The 26,534-nt window shown below is 41.0% G+C and overlaps 1 protein-coding gene across 3 annotated transcripts in view; it reads left to right on the forward strand.

The window, feature by feature from the left end:
- Window positions 1-26,534, forward strand: part of LOC122864511 (ephrin type-A receptor 7-like) — a 151,848-nt gene that overhangs the window by 58,613 nt on the left and 66,701 nt on the right. The window contains exon 4 of one of the 3 annotated variants that reach the window (XM_044171997.1): window positions 23,525-25,789. The exons of the other annotated variants lie outside the window; for them this stretch is intronic. Coding sequence (XP_044027932.1) covers window positions 23,525-23,580 — 56 coding nt within the window. The 3' untranslated portion in view covers window positions 23,581-25,789. Of the gene's footprint in view, window positions 1-23,524; window positions 25,790-26,534 lie in introns of those variants that run through there. 3 annotated transcript variants of the gene reach the window in all.

Consider the following 26,534-nt stretch of genomic DNA (forward strand, 5'->3'; position numbering starts at 1 on the left):
GGACTGATGATTTTCAGAATGAAAGAAAGGGTTGATTTCCCTGGAATTAAAGTGGTATACCCCTTAGTAATCCATTTTTTTAAGCATGCCTCGTATTTACACAATATTTGATAGTGCTGTTAAAGTAAAGTGCTTTCTATCCCCCTCAATCTGATTTGTTAATTTGAAAGAAATTGACCACTACTGCAGGAATCAGTCTGTACTGGTGCAGCAGATGTCTTTCTCTTTGTTCGCCAACCTGCCTGGCTGTCATGGAGGTGATGTCCTCTATCAGGATAGGACAAATTGACCTGGCCCCCCGGGGCTGCCTGAGGGGACACTGCTGACTTTTCCTATACTGTCTTCAGTGGCTGTCATCTGCAGAAAAAGCTCTGCCAGCACATCTTACTTAACCAACAAGGGAGAACACAAGCAGTTTACAGTGCAATGTCAGGGAAAAGTATTCAGCATGTGGTTTATTTCCATAGAAATTGTAAAGTAGGTAACGTATTTATGGGTCTTGGAAATAACTGTAATTTTGTTCTTATAGGGAACATAGAAACAATGTTCTGAGACAAATGCACATAAGTAAGAAGTCCTTTGCATTTTAATTATTGGGTAACTATGGGATCCATGAAATAAAGCGTAACCAAAAAGTGTTTCACTTTTTTTTGTATTTTGCAAGACTTGCAGTGAAATATGCTCAATGGCAAACTGTATCCTTGGTCGTCGCTGAACTTTGAGTAGTGGCTATGGTAATTCTGATAAAAGCATGCTGTAGTATTTAGCTAATATGTGTCTCAAAGTGCAGACAGTTTTAGTGTCATGGTTATATGTGTATCTGTGCGTGTGTCTTGAGGGAGTCGTGTTAGTGGCAGGCCTGCTTTGGCGTCCCCTCCATCTGTGTGGTTTGTGCTATGTTTCCCCAGAGGCCCTTACACACTCTCTGATGGAACATCAGAAGCCTCCACCTGTAAACACTAGCATTAATAACTATCCCCCCCCCCTGTTGTTTATGTGCCTGTAAAATTCAATTAGGCTGCAGGGGAGCGGGCCGGCCTGCATTACTGCCTGCCAGGGTGACATTTCATTTGCAATGAATCATGGGCCAGAGGAGGACCGGCCAGCGAGCAAAACAACACTTCTCCTCCTATCTGTCCCCTTCTTCTTTTCTCTTTTTTCCTTCTCCTTCTCTGTGCTTCTTCACTTACTATACACCCTCTCCCCGTTCCTCCCGTGCATAAACCTTTCTCCTCCTTTATTTCCCGCCCAGAGTCGTGAGTGACGCTTAGAAAACCTCCAGGGCTCACTCTTGTTTGCTGCTGTCCATGAGAATGTAGTTGTGTATTCACCACTGCCTCTATTTTCTCCATCTTTTGTCTGTTTCTCTTTCTGCTCCTCAGACTTATATCACTTTTATCAGGATGGTCACCTGATGCTCCTTCCATTCGCACTCGCTTTTCCTTTCTTCTCCACCATCTCTACCTTATAAGACAAATTACAGTTTGTACATTGTCTTCTTTCTTCTTCAGTCCTCTCCTTCAACTCTTCTACCACTTATGTCAAGACGAGGATTTATCTGTGGTGAGCCTCTGTTCTCCTCTTACCTGCCTCATTTTGATTGAGGCCAGGACCTCAACATTTCAGGCCCACTTCAGCTCCAACCGAAACCCCCTAAACGAAAGAAATGTCTCATCAAATTTTAACATGCATCACTTTCCTCTGCAAAAACAGTGTCAAGCCACTGTCACCGCCAAAAGGGTTGGGACAAGGACGGCTTTGCCCAGGGACATGAAAAAGAATTAGATATAAGATTTTCCAAGAGGCCGAGTGGAGGAGCCTGTAAGTCAGAAAATGATGGATTTAGGGAGTTTCCCACTCAGACCATATGAGTGTGCTGACTGCATTATTTTAGAATAGATCTGCTTAACACCACAGAGAGAACTGATAGATGAGAAATTTGCTCTTTCCTCATTAAGGCAATGTAAACAGAGAATAATGAATAGGGTGGTTTTGAGAACAGTATGCAATAATGCTCTAAATTAATGCATAAACTGCCTTTCTGATTACACAGCGAAGGGATTCTACATAAATCAAGGATAAACTGTGAATAATCTCATGCAACGCCATCCACGCTGAGAGGTATTAGTGTCGCCCTTGGAAGCGTGCTTATGAAAACATACCAGTACTCTTGTAGTTTTGAATTCAATCTACCAGAAACAGCCCTCTGAATCATTTTGGGTTCTGGCCTGTAATTCAGGGAAACCCAATGTACACTATTAATAATGCATGTTAAGTGCTCTGATTTTAGCTCTGGTTTGTTCTTTTGTTCTTTCCCTGAGTACAAAGTTTATGTGTTTTACTTTTGTTTGTTTGTGTGAGTCAGGATATTGTTTGGTTGAGTGTTTTTCTGAGGTTTGTGTTTCTTTGCATGTTTGTGTCTGTGTGTGTTTTAGTGCATCTACATACATGTATAAAAGAATGTGCTGCTGTTACGCTAATTAAATTCACCCTCCACTTGCTTGCTGAGTTTAAGGCCTACATACGAGCAGGATTTTGTGACATCACAACTAGTTTAGATGACAATCGTGGTCCAGTATTCAACTTAGAATACAAATGTGATATGTAAACTTGAACCTCCAACACACATACAACGAAAATGGGAAGTAGGAGACATCTTATGTCCAATAGTTAAACTTTTGAAATGAAATTTTTTAACCAGTTGAACTTTTTTGTGGAAAACTATCAGACACAAATTATTATTCAAAGCTGTATACTTTAATATTTCTTAATGTGTCTGGAGGAGATCTTTAACCAGGCCATGGCTCCATAGGTACACCAACTAGATTGTTGATGAACTGCTCTTTGCTTTGCTGAAAGCTAATGTACGCAAACAATTATTTTCAGTGTTGATTAATCTGTCAACCATTCACAATTCCATAGAGCCCAAGGTGACTTTTCAAATCTTTGCCTTTGTTTGGAAAAAAAAGTCCAAAACCCAAAGATATTCAATTAACAGTGATATAAAACAGAGAAAGAAGCAAAACAACAAATGTTTGGTACTTTCGCTTGTTAAATGACTTAAGAAGCAGTTATTAAAATTGCTGATTAACCTTCTAACAATTGATTAATTGATCGTTTCAGTGCTGCTGTCTAGTGTGTGTGTCTCTAGTGGGTGCCGAGATGTCTTTTATCCACGCTATGGTATCTGACAATCTCAACACTATCTACTGGATTAGTGACAGGCCTGCTGAGATAACATGTCCCTTCAGTCTTCCCATACTGTACTAGATACAGTGATTGCAATGAGTGTTTGTGTGTTTGCATGCAAATGGATTGATTGCCATATGCAAGAGTCATGGGCGCATGCGCTGTCTATACTGTGATGGTCAGTTTGTATAAGCTCCCTCCTGAATACTTTATGTTCCTATAAAACTGTCCTGTATTCTGTTTACAAGCCATGTTATAGTCATGTGACACAGGAATGGCTGTGAGTTCAGGTTGTTGGGGGAACGGGATGGAGGCGGTAAATTTACAGCAACACCAGCGGGGGGTGTTCACTCCATGTGACACCTCCGATAAGGCTAGCTTAGGGAACAAACGGTAAATTCTCCGCCTTCTCCCACAATGCATCGCAGTTCAGCAGGAGAGAGCTGCAGCTGACCTTCAGGTGTCAGTATTTGCATGTTATCAGACAGGTGTATGTACGTGCTTGTGTTTGTGCACGTATGATTGTTCTCTGAACTCCGCCAGCTTAAAAAAATCTCATTTTATATTCTGGTTGAGATGTTCCATACAGATTGCTTTTATAATGCAGTTATCACCATGACACACACACACACACACACACACACACACACACACACACTTGTATACTTGCAGGCAATTTTGCACTGTAGATCATTCTCGCCACCATTCTCTTACTGTACCTCCTTCACACACACAAATACAAACACTAACACACACTAACTGTCCATAGTGAGTCCGTCCCGGCTCCCATTTAGGGATGAGCCCCGTAGGGAAAGTGATCTTTATTTAAATCCAGTTGTCTGTGTTCACTCCTAATCTCCTCCCTCAGAAAGAAGGGATTTCTCTGCTCTGCTCCGCTCACTGATATGATTTACACCAGGAGGGGAAGGCAAGGGATGGAGGGATGAAGGGATAGTTGTAAAAGTGAATGATTGGAGATGGATAGGATGCAGGGACATGTTATCCATCTTTGGCTGTGAACATAAAGGAAAAGGACTAAAAATGAAAGATCACGGGGTTGCGGAAAACCACTGGGAGAGAATAACACATAGTTGTGCATTTGTGGTGCTATTTAACGTCTGGGGTGAGTGTACATGATGTTGTGAACTGCCATTAAATGTGCTGTGGGGGAAACATCTCAATTAGTCCATAGCACCCCATTGAGGCATTGTGCATTAAAAATCACTTTCAGCAACATTATATTTCCTGTTTGCAGGAATGTCAAAATCCATAAAAATAAGCTCACATTATCTTACTCTATCAATACATTTTTCGACAGTAGTAAGGCGTAGAATGTTGCATCAGCATATTCCTTATATCCGTGACACTCTGCTCTATCCATTCATAGCTGAGAAGGTACCTCTGCAGGAGGTGGAGTAGTTAGTCCACTCCTCCTGGCCACAGGCCCATGTAACACTAAACACTAAACCCCAAATTATGCCACAATCTGTATTTGGCTGTGTGCGTGAGTGGGTGAATGAGAAGCTTTGCAAAGCACCTTGTCATACTCAAGTTAAAAAGCTTGATTCAAAGGATAAGTTCACATTTGTCTGTCTGTCTGTCTTAAAACAATACTCACATGTCTAAATGTGCATTGCATGTTTCCCCCTGGACAGCGTTTCCTTTCGTTGAGCTACAGTTAAGGGACAGTAACAGAGAGTGCGGATATTATTCCCCATCACTTAGACTGTACATGAGGAAGGAATAAGCTAAAACAGTTTCAGTGAACATATAGGCACCTTACTGTTGTTTTAAGACTGATTTGAAAAACTGTGAACCTATCCTCTCAGTCTATATACGGATATTTGAAAACCTTTGGACATACAGACAAAAAATCCAAACAATTTAAAATTATGTAAAACTTTTTTTTCAAAGATACTATCTTATAACATGTGTAGCACCACATGCCAAACATGGCATTTGTGAGTAGCCTAACTTAAGTGGAAAATAACAATGTATTGCATTCCTACTCAAAATAATCCACAGACCTTGTTGTAAGCAGTTTCATGTAGGAACTATCGTTAGAAAGAAAATAGTCCCTACATGAAAGTTCTCACAACAGTTCTGTGGATTATCTTGAGAAACCGGGTCATGAATTCTGGAAAGAAACATTATGTATCTTTTATTTTGGTGCTTTGAGCACCACAAGTGCCATATAGTTCCATTATATTCCAAAAAGGCAGACATCTCTACAGGGTTTTTAAAAACAATATAGATGGATAAATAGCGCTACAGGTAAGAGGAAACGTATGTATTTCTGATTTTGGGGTGAACTGTCCCTTTAAGCCTGTAATTAAAGGCAGTGAAAAACAGCCTAGGCTTCAAGGGCTTAAAGATACAGTCTTGCTCTGTTAGAATGGAATTGTGACTAAAAGGAAATGAGGAGGTTTGAGGAAGAGCATGAAACAAAAGTTCTTAGGTCACGTAGCAAAAGTACATGTTATGCATGTGTTTTTTCACATTCTATTGCCAATTGTTTACTTTGTTTGTGAGTATGTACAGAGTAGTAGTATGGATTGGATCAGTAAGGTATTTCCAAGTAGAGGGTTATTGCTGCCTGAATGTACTCTGCAGCTCTAATTAAAGTTTGACTGGCATTCTGGGTGACACACTCAGCGTGTTCTCCACTCTGCATTGCCCAGGCATTCTGCATGGTCAAACAGCATTACAGAGATAATTCCTATTACTCCTACCACCCTAACTGTTCACTCCCTTGAGTCTCCTTTCAACTTTTTTCTCTCTCTCTGTCTCTCATTCGCTTGCTTGCTCGCTCACCCTTACCCCAACTTTCTCTCTTTCTTCACCATTCTTCTTCACCCTTCAGCTATTCTTTCTCAAAGACAAAAAGTTTTCCACCCCTGTCTGAGGGATTGGATCGATCCATCCTCAGACCTCCTGCTAGCGACCTCGACCGCTGGGCTGAACCATTAAACTCTGCATGGGGGGATTACGCCTCGTTCCTCTCTGTATTCCCCTTGACTTGTCCTCTTCTGCTTCCCCATCGCTCCCTCATCCCTCTAACTGACACTCCGATACCACCGGAATCTCTGTCTTGCTCTCCTTCGTTTATGCTCGCTCCTTATCTTTGATCAATACCTTTGCTTCTTCTTCACTTTTCTCCCCGCCTGTCTGGTCTTCTCCTATGCCCCTGCGTCCTTCAGCTGTGGTGTGTGTTATTTGTGTTTGTGTGTTTGTCTGAGGCCTTCCCTGCATCTCACAGGAGGAAGATGTCAATTAGTGCATGGGCACAGGATACTTAGGTTGCCAGCTGGTGTGTCTGTGTGCTCCATATGACTTTGATTCTGTTTGATCAGTTCCTCACTGTAAACTGTAACAATCATACAAGCACAAAAGTTAGGAAAGATTAGTGTATGTGTGTGTGTGTGTGTGTGTGCGCGTATTCAACACTGCGACCCAGAAAAGCCTACCCCCGATTGGGTGAGTCAATACACAGTGTGAGAAAGGCAATAACCCCTGGTGGCAAACCTCTTATCTCTTCCTCCCCTGTTTATCTTTCTCTTTCTGTCTCTCCATCTCTCTGTCTCTCTCTTTCTATCACACTGTTTGTTTCTAACGCTCTCTCCCCACTTCCACTCATGTGTGTCTTTAAACCACAGGATACTTTGTAAACACCCCTGGTAAGAGGAACCAAACAAAAGTGAGAGAAAAAAAAACAAAAAAACAAATCCATAAAGGAGAGCACAGTAGGTTGCTGGTCGAGCTCATCGGGAGATTTTATTTGCGTGTGTGTGTGAGAAAGAGAGAGTCTGAATGAGAACAGCTTGTCAAATGATGTTTGAGTCCATAGTGACGTGCTGTCACCTCTCGATCACAGGCATTGATATGTCTGACAAATGATGACAAATGTAGATCATGCACAAATGCAAACACACGCATACTGTACATACAGATAACGGGATATTCATACAGTGTGTGTGACCAGCCCTTACATCACTCTCTCTGTCTTTACACACTCTGTCGACTTTCCTTGTCTATTTGTGTGCGTGTGGTGTTGTGGGATTTGTGTTTTCCTCTAACCCTGCAGAACTCTCAATTCCTGCTGCCCTGCTCCCTAAAGACACATTTGTCACTTTGTCATTTGTCATTCTGGAGTCCCCACGGCTGGCTGGCTTCAGTGTGTGTGTGTGTGTGTGTGTGTGTGTGTGTGTGTTTCTCTCTATCGGCTTGTGTGTGTTCTCCTGGACACAACACAGCTGCAGCACTCATTCTGGCCTCATTACTTCACACTTCACCCCTCTCCTCTTCTCCCAACTCCACATGATCGCCGTCTCTTCAGCTTTCCCTCTTCACTCTTCTCTGGCTCTCTGGGCTGCTGTCCTCTTCTCCATCTATACCTTTCTCCCTCTGGAGATGTTTCCTTTATTGTGGTGTATATATGGTTTTCTTCTCAAGCTGTCATGCTCGCAATAAAATTAATTTGCAGTCGCCTAAAGAGACCCATGGGTTTTTAGCACGGAGTGAAATGCAAAGACTTCCCAAGGAGAAAATAATTAAAGTAAGACTGGATGGAATAATGGGAAACCTTGTAAAATAGGCCTGTAAATCTGTCAGTTCAGTTTACCTGTCAGTCAGTTCAGTGAGTTCAAATAAAAAAATATTTTCATTTATTTTCTCACTTACTTTGTGTTACCTAGCCATGCAGATAGATGTGGTTTTATTTGTCCATATTTTAAGATTGCCATCTCTGAGATTTCTGCCTCCATCCCAATACAATGGAAGTGAATAGAATTATTTGGGGTGCATAGAGTGATTAAAAAAATATTTCAAGATCTCTTGGTGTTATTGTTTCTCTGGATAATCCACGAGCCTCACACTTTTCCCTGGAACTTGTTTCTACAAAAGAATAGTCCCCATGAAATTCCATTCACCTCCATTAAACATGGGCAGATAAAATCATAATTATAAATATGAAAAAGATAAGATACCATAAACAAGATTTACTAAAGGCATTGTAAAAATGAATTAGTACATTAACAAAGAAGCTGGATTAACATAATTATAGACCAGCTGTCAAATTGGTTAAATTGTGCCTCATGACAGGAAGAAATAAAGTTTCTCCAGTTAAGATCAACAATTAATAGGAAGTAACAATTAGTAATTCATCTAGTAAACACATTCAGAGTCCACAAGAGTAAAAGTAAAAAGAGTAAAATACATCAGTTGGCCCAATAGTAAATTCATACTTAAGCCCTGATCAGACAGAGCATGTTGGTTGTGGCTGCCTTTTTGGTTAAAGCCTACAATTATGCTGTGCATTTCTCATGCTGTGAGACTTGTTACTTTGTAACTAAATGTTACAATGATAATGATGATGAAAGTGAGCTAACGTTAGCTTAACACAAACCATGAACTGTATGCTAGTAACAAGTTAACTATTACTTACAAATTACCCAAAATCTTAAGTACCACGCTAATTTGCATCCAGGCTGCTGTTTTCTGTTCAAATTATGGTAACTACGGTTGGTAAAATCCTATAGCTCCAGGCATCCAGCGACAGCCAACACTAGTTTGTCTTCCATGATTGTCATCTCATTAGATTATTACAATGAGGAAAAAAAAACGTCAATGATGTCGAGTGCTTTTCTGCTCGAGGTGTTCAGAGCCCTCCTGCAAAAACGCGAGGCGCTCCGAGCATCTAATCCCGAGGTATCCAGGGCGCATTAGCAGAGTGCAAAACGCTTACTGCCTAGAGAAGACAATTGGAAAAAGATGCCTCTCACTGCAAAAAGTGCGCTCTGTCTGATTGCAGCTTTAGGCATACCTACTAGAATGCAACACATTAGCCTACCAGCTAGTAGCCTACAATGGCTAGCTTGGATAGCAGTAAAGCGATCGCTAAATTCTTCTAAACACAAATCAACAATCACAAAATGGCTATAATAAAAAGAATTCCTATAGATAATGCTACAACAATGGCATTTAGGGAGTAGATAAAACATTTCTTGTCAATATTTGCTTGGTCACAATGTCCGTTAAACTGCTATAGAACTGTGCCAGTAAGGGTTGCTACCAGCAACAGAATGTTCAACTGAAACCAACTGTTGGTGGCAGATTAGCTAAATATCACTAGAAGTAAGTGATTTGGGTGAACCGACCCTTTAATGCTCCTCATTCACCTCCTGTATTTTTGTATTTATTTGTTTCGGTCTTGCTCACTTTTCCTCTTAGGACTTTGGTCATCATTAATTCATTCCACCCCTTACCCCCTTTGCCCCACATATTTAATTCATCAGTATGTGTTTGTGTGTGTGAGCTGTGTAGCATTTATTGCATTAGCATTAAGACGAGATAGGTGTGTGTGTGTGTGTGTGTGTGTGTGTGTGTGTGTGTGTGTGTGTGTGTGCGTGTGCGTGTGCGTGTGCGCGCGCGCGACTTTAGGCTACCAGGGGTGGAAGAGGAAATCAAAGTACAGAGTCCCCAGTGGACACACACGCAAAATGGCATGTGGCGTATATGCTCCGCACACTACAGATTAGCATACACACATGCACAAGGAATCACCCCACCTCCTCCACATGTGGCCTGGATATTCCAATTACACTCATCCACACTTCAAGACACACATCTCAGTTTTATGCATGTAGTCCCAAACCAGTCATTGTGTACTCTAAGCGTTGTCATGCTGTCTTTATCTCGGCTGAAGCCTCTTCAGAGCCGTGCGTGGTGCCTGTCACAATCCCTTCACCTCAGCGTCAGTGAAATCTTCCCAGGAAAAAACACCATCATTAGCTCCTCCTTAAGGGAACTCTCTGCGGGGGAAAATAAGTAGGTTTTTACATTTGTTAGACAGTGCACAAGCTAGAATTCCTATTCCACTCAATTTGAGGAATGAAACAACCATCAAAGCTTATCACTGGGCTCTAGTTGTGGCTGGAGGGCTCTATTCTATGCTTGTAACTCTCGCTGGTCTTCTCTCAATTGATTAAAGAAGCAGCATTATCATATTTTTTCCTCTGAGCTTCCTTTCTCAACTATGAGACAACAAAAGAAATGCCATCTTCTTTGTGATTTATTTTACACCCGTGACTGGCCGTGCATTTTATCAGTAACCAAGAAACAGCTAGGCGATTGCATCGAGCTGTCATAATGACAGCGGTGCCATTAGTGCTGGCTCCGTACATGAATAAGCTTGGCTGTGTGTGAGTGTGAGCGCAAGGTTTTATAGCCCATGCTAAATATCCCTGGGATGTGAGCCATGTCGTATGGCCGCTGTCTGTCTGTCTGCTCTCTGCAGCACAGATCAGCACAGCACTGATAAAGCGTGAAGATAACAGTGGCACTAGTCAAGGACACACTCATCTCTCTCTCTCTGTCTTCTTTCTCCTGTATAGATTTCTCTGTCTTCGTCTCTTTCTCTCACTTCATCTCTCATCTTTGTCTCTAAGCACCCATCTGTCTCACATTGTCACTTTTGATCCCTCGCTCTGTTTTTTATTGGTTCTGTCCCTCTCTCTTTAGCCCTAATCTTTCCTCTGGTTTCACAATGCTCTTGATATTTTACTTAGCTCATTCACTGGCTTTCTCTTACTTTTATCTTCCTTAATGCCCCTTCTCTCGTTTTCTTTCTCTTATTCTGAGAATTAGAGACACCGGTTTCCACATACTTGTGTGTACTTTCGATCTGGGGCAGTTTTTTATGGTTTAGGCTAGGACCCTTAGTTCTAATTAAAGGGAGACTATGTAACTTTGAAAGAAGAAATAACACAATCTTACTATTGAATGAATGTAAATTTGGTGTCATCCTGTAATTGCTGTGTATACGTTTTTACATTAGGACACCTCATATATGCATGGTGGTGGTTTAGTATGGGCTGTCAGTAATAACCTTAATGTGATACTTTATTGATCCATAAAGGCGAAATTCTATTTCCGTTTGCACACAGACTCCACAGGGAGGTCAAAGGTCAGGGTCGGCCACACACCAACAGAAGGACATTTTGTGTGTGAGGTGCAATCCACTTCCACTTAATATGGGTTTTGGGAGAGTATTGACAGATTGATTGATTCTTGCATGTTTGTGTTTTATTGTGCAAGCGTTTCCCTGCGAGTGGCTGTCAGTTAGATTTGAAGTGCATTTCCTCCCACAGAGCGAGACAAGCTCCGTGCTGCTCCTGCCTTTTTAATTGTACGCTCCCTTTCCCTCTTTCTTCATCTAACACACATACACCTGTTTGTGCACAGGCTGCACTTAAAATGAACCCTTTATTATGTGTTTGTTATTAGAAAACTGGGGTTGACAGATGAAAGAGAGAAACATGAGTGCCCATGTAACACTCAGAGATGAAGGGCGTAAGGAGGGAGAACAGGGGAGGATGCTTTGGAAGTGTCATCTGACTTTTAAGTAGCTGTCAGACTGTGAAATGTCTGTCCAAGCAGATCTGAGAGCATCTGACCGAGCCAGGGTCGCTCGCTGTCATGTGGACCGAAAGTAGATGAAAGATTCTTTTTGCATTTCAGCCCTTCGTATTACCATAATACCAGATTTACTGGCGGTTAGCAATGGACAACACAACCTCAGTGAAACACTCACATCCTCAGCGACTGATGTTCAGCTCCTAATATGTGCCTTACAAGTAGTACCCTCAAGTTCAGACAAAGGCCTGTTACACGCCATCAAAACAATCCCACACACTCTCTTCCTTCCTCCTTATCTTTCTTTTTAATGTTAAAAAGAAAAACACTCGACATCAGAGAGCGATTTAGAGGGCAGGGAAGCTGTGAATCAACACCTTCAGGCTGAGAATAGAGAGGGAAAACAAACGATGGATGGAGATGATGATGAGAGATGTAGCGGCCACAGCTGCCAAACCAGTTGCTGTCCTATCAGGGTTTTCCTCCTTCCCTTCCCTTTCCTTCTCTTCTCTTCTCTCTCTTTCACCTCCTTTTCCTTCATTCTGCCTCTTCTGCTCTGCCTGAGGCGCTTCCCCTGAATCAGATCTGACTTGTCACGAGAGCACAGTAATCCCTCCATTACAAGTGACCTGCCCAGAGTGTGTGTGTGTGTGTGTGTGTGTGTGTGTGTGTGTAAGTCAATGTCTCTAGGGTTATGGCCTAGATTGAATTATTCATGACGCATGTTTATTCCCTCTCCTTTACTCTTGTTCTCTGACCACCCTCAATTCCCATGTGTTCCCCTTCTGCTCTCCTTGTCTGACCCTAATGCTGGGTGCTAACCAACAGTCAGTCTCGCGCCATGTCAGCATGTTGCATGCACACATTATATGCTATACACCACATCTATACAGTACAGTATAGACTTGGTGTGTGTGTGAATGCTTGGACATGTTGTTTTGAGGGAAGGCTGAGGACAGAAATCTTTATCTCTTGCTCTGTGTGTGAGTAAGTCTAACAGACAGATATATCAGCGGGGTGGCTCGCTAACTATAACTCTGCCTACACTCAGAATGACATTAATGTCACGCAGACGTACAGAACACATACACACACACACAAAGTCAGGGAAGAACTTAGCTAACCCAAGGGTTCACTTAAGTTACAGTCTCTGATTCAGTTCCTCTTTCATGTCACATTTTCTATCTTGAATTTTTTATATATTAAGCTAGTTGTGTGTTATTGATTTAAAGGCTATTTCCTTGATACTGAATCCTTATCTCTTCTTGTCTAGTGCTGAAATGATTAACTGACTGACAGAAAAGTAAGCAACAACAATTTTGATAATAGATTAATCATTTTTTTTAGTCATCATTTTTTTTGTCATTTTTCAAGCTAAAATGCCAAACATTTGCTGGTTTCAGCCTCTTACAGGTGAGTATTTGCTGCTTTTTCTCTGTTTTATGTCATTGTAAATTGAATAACCTTTGGATTTTGGACTGTTGGTCACACAAAAAAAGCAATTTGAAGAAGTCTACTTGGGATCATGTAAATTGTGATGGACTATTTCCACTTGGTTCAATTGATTAATCAACAAATTCTCAAATCTCTTATCTCAATAATAGGTGTTATCTAAGTAAAAGCAACATGTACCGTATGTGTGTGTTTGTATGCCTGCCTCCTTGAATGTGTGTATAAACACGTGTGGCTGGTGTCTGCTGTTATTGATCTGCAGCGACCTGCGATCAAACACAATTAGGTGTGAATTCTCCAGATTGTATATTGACATGTCTCCTTCTGCTGCTACTCCGTGTTTGTGTGTTCATACTGAATCAATAGGTACGCAGACACTTCACACACACTTTAGAGATGTTATCATACTAAGCTTAAGCTCTGTACAGTAGTAAGAGCTGGTAAATTAAATGCAGGTGCTTGGTATTGTAATGGGCTGGTTTGCCCATTTGTAAAATAAAAAAAAGAATGTGTATGTCTCATGCAGACATAATTGTTCACGCACACTCTTTTTTGTCTCCTTGCACCATTTTGTATCCCCAGATCTGACCTCCTCTCTTGTGTGCGCTTTAGGGTCGCACTTGTTTCTGCATTGATTAGAATAATCTGCATCTCAATCCATTATTGATTCACAAGTCACTGTATGTGTGTGCATGAATGTCCACCACAGACTGGCCTCATACCTCATAGCCAGAGTCAAAAAGACAGAATAGATTCATTTGTGCCCCCCGCCCCCCTTCCTCTGTATCAAATCCCCTGCCAACTGTTGTCTTGACAACCTTTGTTTACCCTGTCCAAGTCCAAGATCAATCTAATTGGCAAGCTCAGGCTGCTTTCTCCCACCACCCACCACCAGCAGCCAATCACATTCACTCAATGAGAGAAAGGTATAAATAAAAGGAAGGATGGATGGAGGAATGAATGGCTTTTGTCATTTATTGACTACTGTGTATTATTTCTCAGCATGTTTTGGTCTTTTGTCTCACTGCATTCGTGTGGATGTGTATTGTGTCAGTGTGTGTGTGTGGGGGGGGATAGGGCTGAAATGTGGTTTTGCAGCTCAGCAAAGGTCATGCATTATTTGGCTGTGCCAGTGAGTGAATACGATATGATGTATTTCCTTTTTTTCCATTGTGGATTTTGTTGTGTTTGGTGCTCATAGGTGTGTGTGTGTGTGTGTTTGTGTATTCTATGTCTGTGAGCAAGGAGCAATATGAAGGGCTTGGCTCTGTGTCAGCTGAAAAACAAGCAGACTAATTCAGATAAAGGTACTACGCTTGCTGTATCCAATCACAAATAGCATGCCTTCTCTTTATTTGAATACTACCCAGCAGGTTTTGTGGCCATTTAGCCGGTAACTATGATTGTGGGGCCCATTTAGAGTCATCAGATCCCATTCTAGACCAATTATACCCAGCTATCAGTGGTAGATATCATAGTAACACAACAAGTGTCTTGAGGAAATACTAATGAGGACTCTTCATAGACACAGTGGGACGCACACACTCGAACACATGCCCAAATGCAAAACAACCAAGCAAAAAGAAATATTTTGGTACATAGAGTAGCGTAGCTGGGCAAGCCTGGCAAAGCTAATGCATTAAATTAAATTAGCAACTCCAGTTAAGAACTCATTACATAGTGACAGCAGTTATGGGACTTATTCATCCAATAAAAGAATAATCAATAACAAACAATATTAACTGTTAAAAGCTGTTTAATCATGTATAAGGGATGATTATGTACATTGTAATGGTTTGTGGCCTCCTCTGTGGGTGTTTTTGAAGAGTTGGACTATAATCAGAATGTGCCGCCTGTAATCAACCCACATCAGTTGCGTTGTCTAAAGTAATTTGCTCTAACATGTTCTGCTAGCAACGCTGCTCATGCTAATTGTTTGTGTTTGTTGCCAGTTCCATTTACAGCCACAACTGTGATATAATATCCTGAAGCTGAAGGAAAACATTTCTCCTGTGTCACTCACTTTCTTCAGTCCCTCTGCTGGCTGTCTGTAGCTGCTCAGAGTGAATTCAAAACCCTGCTGCTGGTGTACAAGGCAGCTCCATACCACCAGGCCTGTGGTCCAGACCTGAACACCAGCCTTTATCTCTGCTCTGCCCCTAGCAGCTGCTCAGCTGCCCCTACACCTTCCTATGTACACTGACTCCCAACTCTGATCCTCATTCCTTCCCAGTAATAGAATGACCCTCCTTCCACCCTCTGAGAAGTGCAGAGTCAACCCCACTTCCCATCATGGGTTGAAAACTCATCTTTTAGAAAGTAACATTCTTTTTCTTTACCAAGAAATTCTGGTGTTCAGTGGCCATTGCTGCACTGCACTGATACCTCTTTCCACTGTCTACATAGATAATATCGTTGCTGAATGGAAATGACATTATTAGCTGTGCTTTGTTGCTGACAAGGATTTATTATATTAAACCTGCATTAATTGATTTTCTTGGCCACTTGGGGGCAGTACAACAAACTGTACACTAGAGGGTGACACGGGAGTGGATTTTCACTGTCCCATTACTCACAAAAATACCCCCATCACAATCCCATTACCAATAAAATAAAAATAGAGAAAATAGAGTTTTTTCATATTAGAACTGCATATTTATATATGAGAACAGACCTATGATTCCCAATCCCATTCATTTTGTATTAGAGTTTTTGTCCACCTGATACGTCCAATATTCACTCTACTTTTAGCTTTGGTTTGGTCTCCACCTCCAACTCCTGAGGGAAATATTTGGCTGCTAAATGTTCCACTATGTTCACCAGATAGATGCTAACTTTGTCTGTCTGCTGTTTGGTGCTGGGCAGGTAGCGTACAGTGGGTATATCAGAACTTTTCCCCTTAAAACAGGAGCCTGCTTGTGTCTGGAAATGACTCTGATACTAGCGGTGAAGTTGCGGACTGTAAACAAAGAGCTGAAAGGTGCTAAAACACTCCATAGAGCCGAGGGAATCTGCAGTCGGGGGATAATTCTCTGTTGGCTCGTCACTGTGAGTGATCTCTTTCACATAACACATGGTCATTTGTTTAAATAAAAGTATTGATTATTGCAGCTTTAAGTATAGCACAGCAACATATAAAAATTTCACTAATTAATGCTGCGAGATAAGATAGGGAGACAGTTGAGATGGAGTGATTTGTGTAAAAGATGGGGTGGCAAGAAAGCTTTCAAATTCTTAAGAAGTTTAAATGTTTCATAAACTGGAAAATTGTCATATGGACATATTCTGCATCTTTTTGTGGATGCACATATTGCAGGAATCTCTGAAGTCCAACGCTGTGTGTGTCTGTGTGTTAGTGATGTGACAGAGCTGACATCTGCATCCCTTGAAGAGTTCTCTGTGTGCGTGTATGTATGTATGTTCTGCGTTGAGCAGAAGTGGACCTGTATGTGATGTGATGTCGGCGCTGTTTCCTGTCTTGCACGTGTCACTTCCTCTCTAATAAACTGTCATACCGTCTAATCTGCCCAGCTGGTACTGTCAAAACATGTGTCTGGATGAGTAGGATAGAGATGGTGTGTGTGTGTGTGTGTGTGTGTGTTTTCATATGGGGATATATTGAAAATTTTCTGTTAATCTGAGGACAAAGATGGATAAGAAAACCTAAATTATATTCTGTACTATTTTGAACAGAATTTTAGGGTCGTATTAATTTTTAAATGTTAAAATTAAGGCTATGTTAATATCCGGTTCATTCATCAAGTTTGAGTAATAGACATTAATTCACATACTGGATACTGTGAAAGCACCAGCTCAGTAGTGTAAGCATTCTACTTTCTACATTTCTTTTACCTATTGATTTTTTAAGAACAGAAATACTGAATGCTATTAAGATCCTTGGTCAAGCTACTGTGGTACTTGATGCTGAAATGATCATGTGACGCTGGTCCGTTATCAAGAGCTCAATTTCGAGTCCAATATTTGCTGGCAACTTGTTCTTTCACTTATCAAAGCCCACACAGGCTGTTTACCTCAATTACAGTCTGTCTTTGTGAGTACTTTGTCATTCATCATCTGAGTCCCGGTCCAAGGTTTACAAAAAATTGCTGGGAATGCAACCAACTTTTCACCAATCAAGACACAAACTCTACAAACTGATCTCTCAAATTGCAATCTATCTTTGTGACTCTTTCATCATAGATGAATTATAAATTTGGGTTTAGTCTTACTTGTTTAACATCTGGCAACTGACTGCAACCAGTTATAGCACACTGACTCCATTCCCTTTATTTGTAATCTTGCTTTTATTTCACTCTGTAAAGTGTAGATCAGTGTATTAGTAAGTTACAAAGATGTAACTTTTGAACAAAATTGTATTGAGTCAAGTAACAAACTACCAGTTCCTCAGCCGAATCAAAGCACACACACAGGAATTTGGTTTCATTTCATTTTGTATGTGAATTGGCCAGTAAAGTAATTGTCACAGATTATGGTTCACATTAATTAGTGTGTGTGTAAACAGCGAAAAACCCAAAATAGCAAGTTGATAGATGTATGCGTGTGTGGGTGCATATTATGCAAATGGATAACAGCTGAGGTCTGAAAAGTCAGATTTTCTTCAGCCAAATAACTAAAACAAAAAAGCAATATTATGTTAAATGAATCTATTTCAGTTCCAGAGTTTTAACAGTTTTTATAAGAGTTTTACTTTGCTGAATCAGTTTTCATCACAGTGTTTGAGAAATTGTAATTCTCATACATTTTTATTGTTGTTGTTTTGTTGTTTTATTGCCTGCAGGGAGAGGTAAACAAGTGTGTGCAACATTCACAATCTTTTTACTGCTATGTGAGCTCCTTCAGTGGGACACATTCAGCTACATCAAAAATGGACTTCTAAAGAGGAAGGCAGGAAGACATGGAGGGAAAAGAAAAAGCTGAGAGAAAGCTGGGAAACATTGAGTTTGTGTATATGTCAGTTTTGAGTGTCTCCTCAACTTTCCTGCGGGCTACCACACATTTTATTCCCTCCTCTCTCACATCGCTGTTGTAGGTTTCACTTTGTCCTCTGACATGCAGCAGGATGTCTGCAAAAAATCTGTGTCTACAACCCACCTGAATACTGGATCAAGCACTGCGTTTTTGTGTGTGTGTGTGCGTGTGTGTGTGTGTGTGTGTGTGCCCGGAAATCCACAGAACAACACTTGGGGACAAAACTGCTATCTTAACACTTGGCAGGGAAGAAACTAGACCTTCATATGAAAGTTGGCTTTGTCCTTGTAGGAGGTATACTTGTCTCTGTGTCTCAACTTACATGGCTCTGTGACTAAGAGAAAAAAAATCAAGGGGGCGAGACTGACAGAGAGACAGGGAACATTAAATGCAATAAACCCTGCAAGCTAAACACTAAAACTGTCCAGAGGGACTCATATTGTGTATCCTTACATCTCTGACACTTCCTCCTTCAGCCAACCTCTTATTTTCCTTTCTTTTACCTCCTCCTTCCTGTTCCAAATTCCTCTCCAGCCACCCACATTCGTCCCCCACCTCCGCATCTCTACAAGCAGCTAAACACGACAGGGGATTCGGTCCAGACAGGCTTGATTCCCTTTGGTCATGTTGTGGTTATGTCACATCAAGCTCCAACAATTTGTGTATCTGTCTCCCTCAGCATCCCTCTTTGAGTTGTTTACAACATTCAGCCTCCAGTCCACACACAACTGCCTCCATTATAGCAGTTTTTTTGCTTGCTGCGGATATCTGTGTGAGCTGATGTGCTGGATCTTGTATTTCTATACAGCAGCATGTCCTTGAGGCTCCAGATGGTTTGTCCCTAAATGGTGCTGGTACACTTTGTTCCAATACAAAGAGCTAAAAACTTAGCTTTGCTCTAGGACACTAAAGCTTGAATCTTGCTATGTACATTTGAGGTTTATATCAAAAGTGGTACATTGTATTAGTCTAATATCTAGATAAGGTTATCTATGCTTTAACCATATCTTGTTTAGACTGTTGAATCCAATGCTCCTGCCAAAGTAAAAAATCACTTCTGTCAGAATACAGCAGCTAAATTGTACCAAATAAAGAGACCAAATGTACTTAATTTTAGTATCCATTCATTGGTTTTCAGCTAGATATAGAATTAATGTCAAGGCATGTTAATCACTGATCCTTGACACTTACCCATTGCCTCAATTAGCACCTAAATGAGGCAATGGCAGTCCTTTTTCTAAGAGTCATAACTTTGTCAAACTGGAACATACAGATGTCATACACATACTGCTAGAATCAGCAGAACCTTCCCGTTCCAGTGATTCCCATGGATTCCCTTAGTATCAAAAGTAATCCAGATGATTGTTGTTTGTGAATCCGTGGTTACAATGCAGACAGGAAGTGCTAGTAGTGAATGCGGCATTACTTTCCATGGTGCAGATTCCACTTACTACAAAGCTCTTGCACTCCAGAAACTCTCATAGACAGTCAGATCATAAACTCTGACTGTGAAAGAACCAACAAATCTTGCACACAGTTCTCACTTTATCAGTGACATTTTGGTCCTAAAGGTCTGAGGACCAAAACATTGTTTATAAATTGGGTACAAGTTTTCGACAGTGTGCAGGGTTTTTTGTTCTTTCATGGGGCACATTCACCAAAGTGTAAACAATTTTAGGTGAAAAAACACAAGACTCAGATGTAGCGCACAGCTAACTCACTGACTCCATGGCAACGTTACACTTCATGATAATTTAATAATTTGATTCATGTTTTACACTATCAATGCATGTTTTGACATAAATAAGGCAGGTTATGTTCTGTCAACATGGTTCTTATATCCCTGAAACCATGGCACACTCCTTTGTCCATGCATGTATAAATAATAGCTGTTTCTTGCAAACCTCTGGAGGCAAACCATTCAAACAAATTTCCAATTCTGTAAAACTTATTTTCATAACCTGTCCAAGGCATTTCTGAATAGTATAACTTATCCTGGAAATAACAATATCTGGCATACCTAGCTGATACTGGCAGTGATTATGCCATAAGACCGTAACTAAAGGGAGTGAAAACCAAAGAAAAACAGCCTATAGTTCAAAGTGTTAATGTCAAGTGATGTTACTCACTGATCACTGATGGTTAAGGCAGATAATTCCTTGTGCTCAGGAGTTCTTTATGCCCTTAAAATGATCTCAGTTTAGGACTTGTAATCATCATTTTATCACAGTTTTAGCCATAACACTGCAATTGATTCCCTCATTACCATGGCAACTGTTCACTGCACTCTGTATACAATCCCCAAAGGTTCAACAGGGATCATTATTATTTTGCAACATGTAGAACTCATAACTTCCCTTGCAATTTCATCAAAGGATATATTTCTTGTGATACCAAACCATGTTATGCATACTTATTTCATCTGAACTATAGAAACGGACGCACTGCAAGCTAGCGAAAGGGAAATTACATTAAGTAAACTGCCAGCTCTGTAAATTTTCAGAGTTGCCAACAAGAAAGCTAGGAGCATATTTGGAGAAAGCCTGCAGATTATTAAGTAGTAGAAGGGAGTGGTGGGTGTTTCTGCTTCTGGGTTTCTGGATGATGTGCATATGTGTGCGTTGGGTACAGACTCGGGGTGTGTGTGTATGTGCGTGCTGATGTTTTCATTTTCGACTTGGATCGTGGCCGCTCCTCACAGAGTCGCAGTGATCCCACTCACTCCTTGCTGTTTCCTCGGGGCACGGAGATAGTGAGAGGTATTAATGGAGAGAGTGGTGGGAAGAAAGAGTGAGCGAGCGGGAGAAAACATGTTAGAATGAGAGGGGAGATGGATGGAAAGAGGTGATGGAGGGGGATGGGGTGAAAGAGCGAGAAGGATGGATGGACGAGAGTGGGCGGACGAGGTCAGCAAAGAGAGCGATACAGATCAACAACGGGCAAGAGGAGGAGCAGAGGAGGTGGGGGGAAGGAGAGGAGAGGATCCAGATGGGAAGGTATTTTGGCAAGCAACCCCCCGACTGGCCCGCAACAGAAACTGCCAGCAATGACCTATCCGGCCCCACCAGAAAGCATCGTCAAATCATAGTTTCATCTCTTCTAATAAAATTGCTCTCACTCACTGTCTGTACTGCGTCTTTGTTTCCTTCCTCCTTCCCAACCTCTCTCAAGTAGTTTCAGATAGTTCTCTCTCTTGCTCCCTGATGTACTGTTTTGTTCTTTTTCATTTTTAACCAGTGCTATAACTGCTAACTATTTAGTCCATACAAGACCCCTACAAGTAAAAGCAAAAAAGAAGTAACTACATTTAAGCTTCATGTGCTAAAAGCAAGAAAATCTTTAAAAGTCCCACTCTCTCCTGTCCCATTCAGTTCTGAGTATTTGTTGCCTCTGCATAAGCCAGAGTTGTCGTGTACCCGAGTTGACCCTGTGTGCGAGGACAACTGGCTGATGTGCCAAAGGCAGGATTGTAACAAGGACATCGCACAGCAGAGGGCAGGGAGCAGGACTTGGCGTGTGTGAAGTGGGGGAGAGGGAAAGAGAAAGAAGTGGTAGAGACAGAATAAGTGTCTGTTAGTGACAGAGGTGGAGAAAAGGATGGAGAATGTCTGTGTGTGTGGAGATTGTGTGTGTTTGGATGGGGAAGCCAAAACAGTGAAGTTACAGCGTTTCTAAATAAGCTCAGTCAACCATACAGAGGCCTCTGCTATACATAACCAGGAACCCAGGACCTTTTTTCAGACATTTGTTCCAAGAAAGGGCCAGACGATACTCAAAAAAAGAAGCAGAGGGTCGAGAAGTACAGCTTACAGATGACTTGAGTGCATAACTGTTGGGAAAGAAATGTATGTGCTTGTCTAGTAAAGCTAGGAACATACTTTGAGATTATTGAATCCCACAAAGACTAAACACCCCACACATGCTGACTATATTTTTGATGTTGATTGTGTTGATAGTCAGAAAGGAGCAGATATTGTCTACTTGTTAGTAGGATCAATAAGTAAGTAAGGCACTGCAGATTACTTTGAGCTAATCCCATATACATTGTACTGTTTGTGTATTAACCTGCGGAAAATAGTCCTCAACAAAAATAAAATTTTCTCCTGTTTGAGTAACGTTTGCTAGAAACTACAGTTCCCAGCTAATTATTTTGTCTTTTAAAAAAAAAAAAAATGAAAGTATATGTTCTTGACCCAACATTTACATCTTCAGTAGGAACGAATGGGCTATGGGCCACAGATAGGGAAAGTACTGAGGGACTGACTAACACATTGTTGGTTTTGATCTTTTCAAAAGACTTTTAACACCAGTTGGCCCAAGCTGGGTGGGACTCACCTGAACTTGGTCTGATCAGTCATGGCGCCCAAATTGCCTTAAAGAGGGAGAGGAAAAACTTCCTAAAGTTACAAAATACCATGTAACAGATCAGCATTAACCTCAGAACAATTGTATAATTTGAAGAACTCCTTTATTTTCCCTGCCTGAATTCTTGAATAGCCTTTCATTTAGTCGCACCATTTTTACAATGATAAGGAAAAACTCAATAATGATAAGTGTACTGCATTTATGAACCAGTTCTTTTGTACTGAGACCAGAAATATCCCGAAGTAAATCATTGGAAAGCATGGTGTTGGATCAATACTGCATACAGTTTTGGTTGTATGGAGAACAAGGACTTGAACTGCATAGTAATCACTGTAGCCTTTTCTTACAGTAGTGCCCCCACAGTGAGGCTTAGTTATAAATACAGAGAGAGGGGAGATATTGAACCTCTCTACTTACACACACACACACACACACACACACACACACACACACACACACACACACACACACACACACACACACACAAACAGACACACCTACACGTCCATTTCGGCTCGCCTCCTAGCAATAGAGAGCTCCAAGTGAGGAGGGTGTTAGCCAACAAGAAAGCAGGGACTGAAAAGAAAGTACAACTATTGCAAAGGGAGGGATGGTGCTACAGCGCTTCAGGGGAAGGACAAATCAATACACTTGCACACATAATACTCCCACGCAACCGCTAAATAATGCTGCTAGTTTGTCTTGCCTTCTCCCTCCGTGACCTCTGTCATCTTTACACAGTGCATGTATTCTTGTTTTGCAAAATTACAGAGTTTTAAACAATAGTTTCTGTAAATATGTTTACAAAGATCTTGTCTGCTTTCTCACTATTAAAAAGCTTTTTTATTAGCTTGCAAGACTCTTGAAGGACTAATTTCTTTGGCTCCAAAGCCTCTGTTGTTCCAAATTGGCACTTTTAATCTGTTCGTTGTGCACATGGTTTGCTTGGAGAAGCACATCTTTGGTTACAGTATGACTGAAAGTTTTTGGTCATTAACAACAATGTCATGGATGTGGACAGCCACTCAGACTTCATTGTAGCATTAAAGCTAAAGCTAAATGTCCATGTTTAAGGATTGTACAGTTTTAGCTCCATAATTGTCCTTTTCCCTCACAGCACCAGTAGCAAGGCAGCCAGAGAAGAACTTTGAGTCTTTCAGCAACTGCATCTGAATCTTTCAAAGTCTGCAGCTGAAGACTGAATTCGTCAACATTTACAATGCTGTCCCATTCCAAAGGATTTTCCAAATGTGGCCAAAAATGTGTCCTTGTTATGCCCAAATTTGGAGGACACAATTGGTGTATCCTCTGAAGCCCTCAGTATCTCACTGTCCATTTTGCACTGGAAAGTGCTTTAATGATGCATTCACATATCTCTAATCAATTTGTAAAGTTGGGAAATGTGCATAAATCGTTTCAGCTGTTCATTCATAAATAAATACCTTACATGAGCCAATGCCAATAATTATTTACCTCACTGCAGGCTGTTAACAATGCAAGCCTGACATAAACTTTGCTGCTTGTTCTTGTTAGCAGCCAAGACACTGCAGTCATACACTTACAGGGTAATGGAAGTTAAATGGAAAAATTGACTGTTAATCTGGCATATTGCTTGTCAACGTATTTTGAGTTTCTGGTCTGCTCCCTGGCATTGCAAGTGTTTTCCCTGTGAACGTTATTTTGATTTTTTTCCGTAACCACAGTGGGGAAAAATGTGGATCTCTCCCCAGTAAAGGTAAATTAATTTAACATTGACTAGTAGCCATGATAGACAACATAACACAGACGTCATCTCTTTATAATGAAGTGAAGCAGAGGCCAGCAGTAACAGCAGCAGTGTGGATGTGCAGCAGGAGCGAGTGTGAAACAGACCAGTTTAACTGGACCGCCTAGTGTCAGTGTTTGATTGTAACTGGTGTTGATAGCCACTGTGGTGTGAATGTCTGCTTGTTCTATCCGAATTATGACAAGCACTGTGGCTGTCTGGTCTGTAGATTTTAACATCAGCCAGTTCCATTATGCCTCTAAGTGACTAGTTTGTCAGCAGGCTGTCTGACAAGTCTTATTTACCAGCAATTTATGTTTGACTCATGTTTAATATAGTTGGATAACAGCATGTAACTGCATTTTTTCATGTTTATTGTGTCAATAACTACAATTTCTTGTAGTCTCTGAAATGCCTAGGCTGGGGTATTAAAGATTTGTGGCCTTTAATTAGAAGCTGAGTCATGGTGTTTATCCATATTTATTATGGATCACCCTAGAGTTTTGCACTGGCACAATGACAGAAATAAAATACAAAAAGCTAATTTTTGGGGGGTTGGTTTAACACATCTTCTATGGACCAAAAAGAGAGAGATGCACAATGTGTTTTCACTGCACTGATGACCGCCATATCCAAACTTGTCTCCTTTTGACTGTTCAGCCACCATTTTTAAGTACAATCTGACTGTGCAATGAGTTTCCAGCCACCTGTTGTCTACTTCTCCTACCTCTTTGAAGCTGAAACTCACCACGGCTCTCTGCCTGTATTAGGCAATGGTTGTTGACAACACTAAGTGAGGCAGTAAATAGCACAGTAAAGTGGGTCTCGGAACGTCTGTCGCGTCTGCTTGTGCAGCATGATTCTTTTTAGTTGCCTGCTCTAGTAGTCTGCTCTGTTTGAACAGTTCGTTTGAGGCAGTAAGGCTTCTTTTAAGCACAGATTGTTAGCATTGCTCTGCTCTATGAATAGCTTGCTTTGGCGGATGCACTCTGCCAGCCAGAGACCCTCATGGACTAGGATACACACATGTAAACAGACACACACACACACAAAGCAGGAAGTGAACACACACAATTGCATTCACACAGATGCACACATGAGATGTAATGCTTCTTGAGTCACTTAACTCGATGACTCACTGTCTGGTTCAGTCTGTCTCCACATGCTACAGCGTCTGGACCATAATTCCTAGCTAAGACCTTGGTAGCGTATTCTGAGAGTTGTGTTTATGTGTGTGTACGTGCTTGCTTACATGCCAGGAGGAAGATTGCACTCGGAGTATAATAGTGAAAACCCTTCTAAGCAGCAACAAACAAATAGTCTTTCATAGATTCGTATTTTAGATGACTGTAAAGTTTTTAAGAAATGGTTGGAGGCTTAAGAGCAGATGATGTTGTGACAGATGTGTTCAGAAAATTGCAGTCAGGGGAAATGGACAAGATGCAAAGAGCATTTTTGAAGGAATAAAAATACAAACAAACAAAAGTGACTGTGGTAGACCGAGACTATTACTACTATGCATTTCTTGTCTTCTAATCCCCCTCTCTTTCTTTTACTTTTATCTTGTTTTTAGTTTCTATTTAACTCTTTTTAAGTGTATTTGAATGTCTTTTTATATTGCCCTATGTTGCTTTTATGTTTTATGTAAAGCACTTTGAATTGCCTTGTTGTTGATATGTGCTATACAAATAAACTTGCCTTGCACCCCTCCCTTCATCCCTTCTTTTCCCCTTAATTGCTTGACTTCTATCCCCTGACTCCTCATGACGCCATCTTGCATGTCTTAATTAAACGGCTGCTTAGAAGGAGGAAGGCATTGAGTGAACGAAGGGATGTAGGGGGGAGGATTGGGGGTGGGAAAGGATGGGTGGTGGGGATTAATGAAAGAAGAGTCCGTTAATTACACAACAAGGTCAAGGCTGCTTTACCTTCACAGCTTAATTGCGGCCCCTGATTGTGTTGCAAGGCCTCATTTTTAACAGCAGGCGGACTAAACTATGTTAATTGTCGTGTAGTGTGTGTGTGTGTGTGTATGCATGTGCTTTTATGTTGGTGTGTGTGTTTGTATGTGTGAATAGGTAAAAAGTATGTATATCAAGCAATGCATCAGCTCATCCTTGACAGTTAGATTTCGGGGCTTGTTTACAGAAAGGATGGTTGCATAAGTGTCAATTTTTTTATCTACAATCAGTCTTATAATTCCGGGTCTTTTTGGAATTTGGAAACATGAGAATTTGTGATTTTGATTATTACGTTTTTGATGAAAATTGCACACAAACACCAATACCCCCCTCGGCATTTTTCTGCTCACTTTTTATTACGGGAAGCAATTTCTGAGCTGTGATTGTTGCAGGAAGACATT

The sequence above is a fragment of the Siniperca chuatsi genome, linkage group LG17 (assembly GCF_020085105.1).
Source record: "Siniperca chuatsi isolate FFG_IHB_CAS linkage group LG17, ASM2008510v1, whole genome shotgun sequence".
Classification (NCBI taxonomy): domain Eukaryota; kingdom Metazoa; phylum Chordata; class Actinopteri; order Centrarchiformes; family Sinipercidae; genus Siniperca; species Siniperca chuatsi.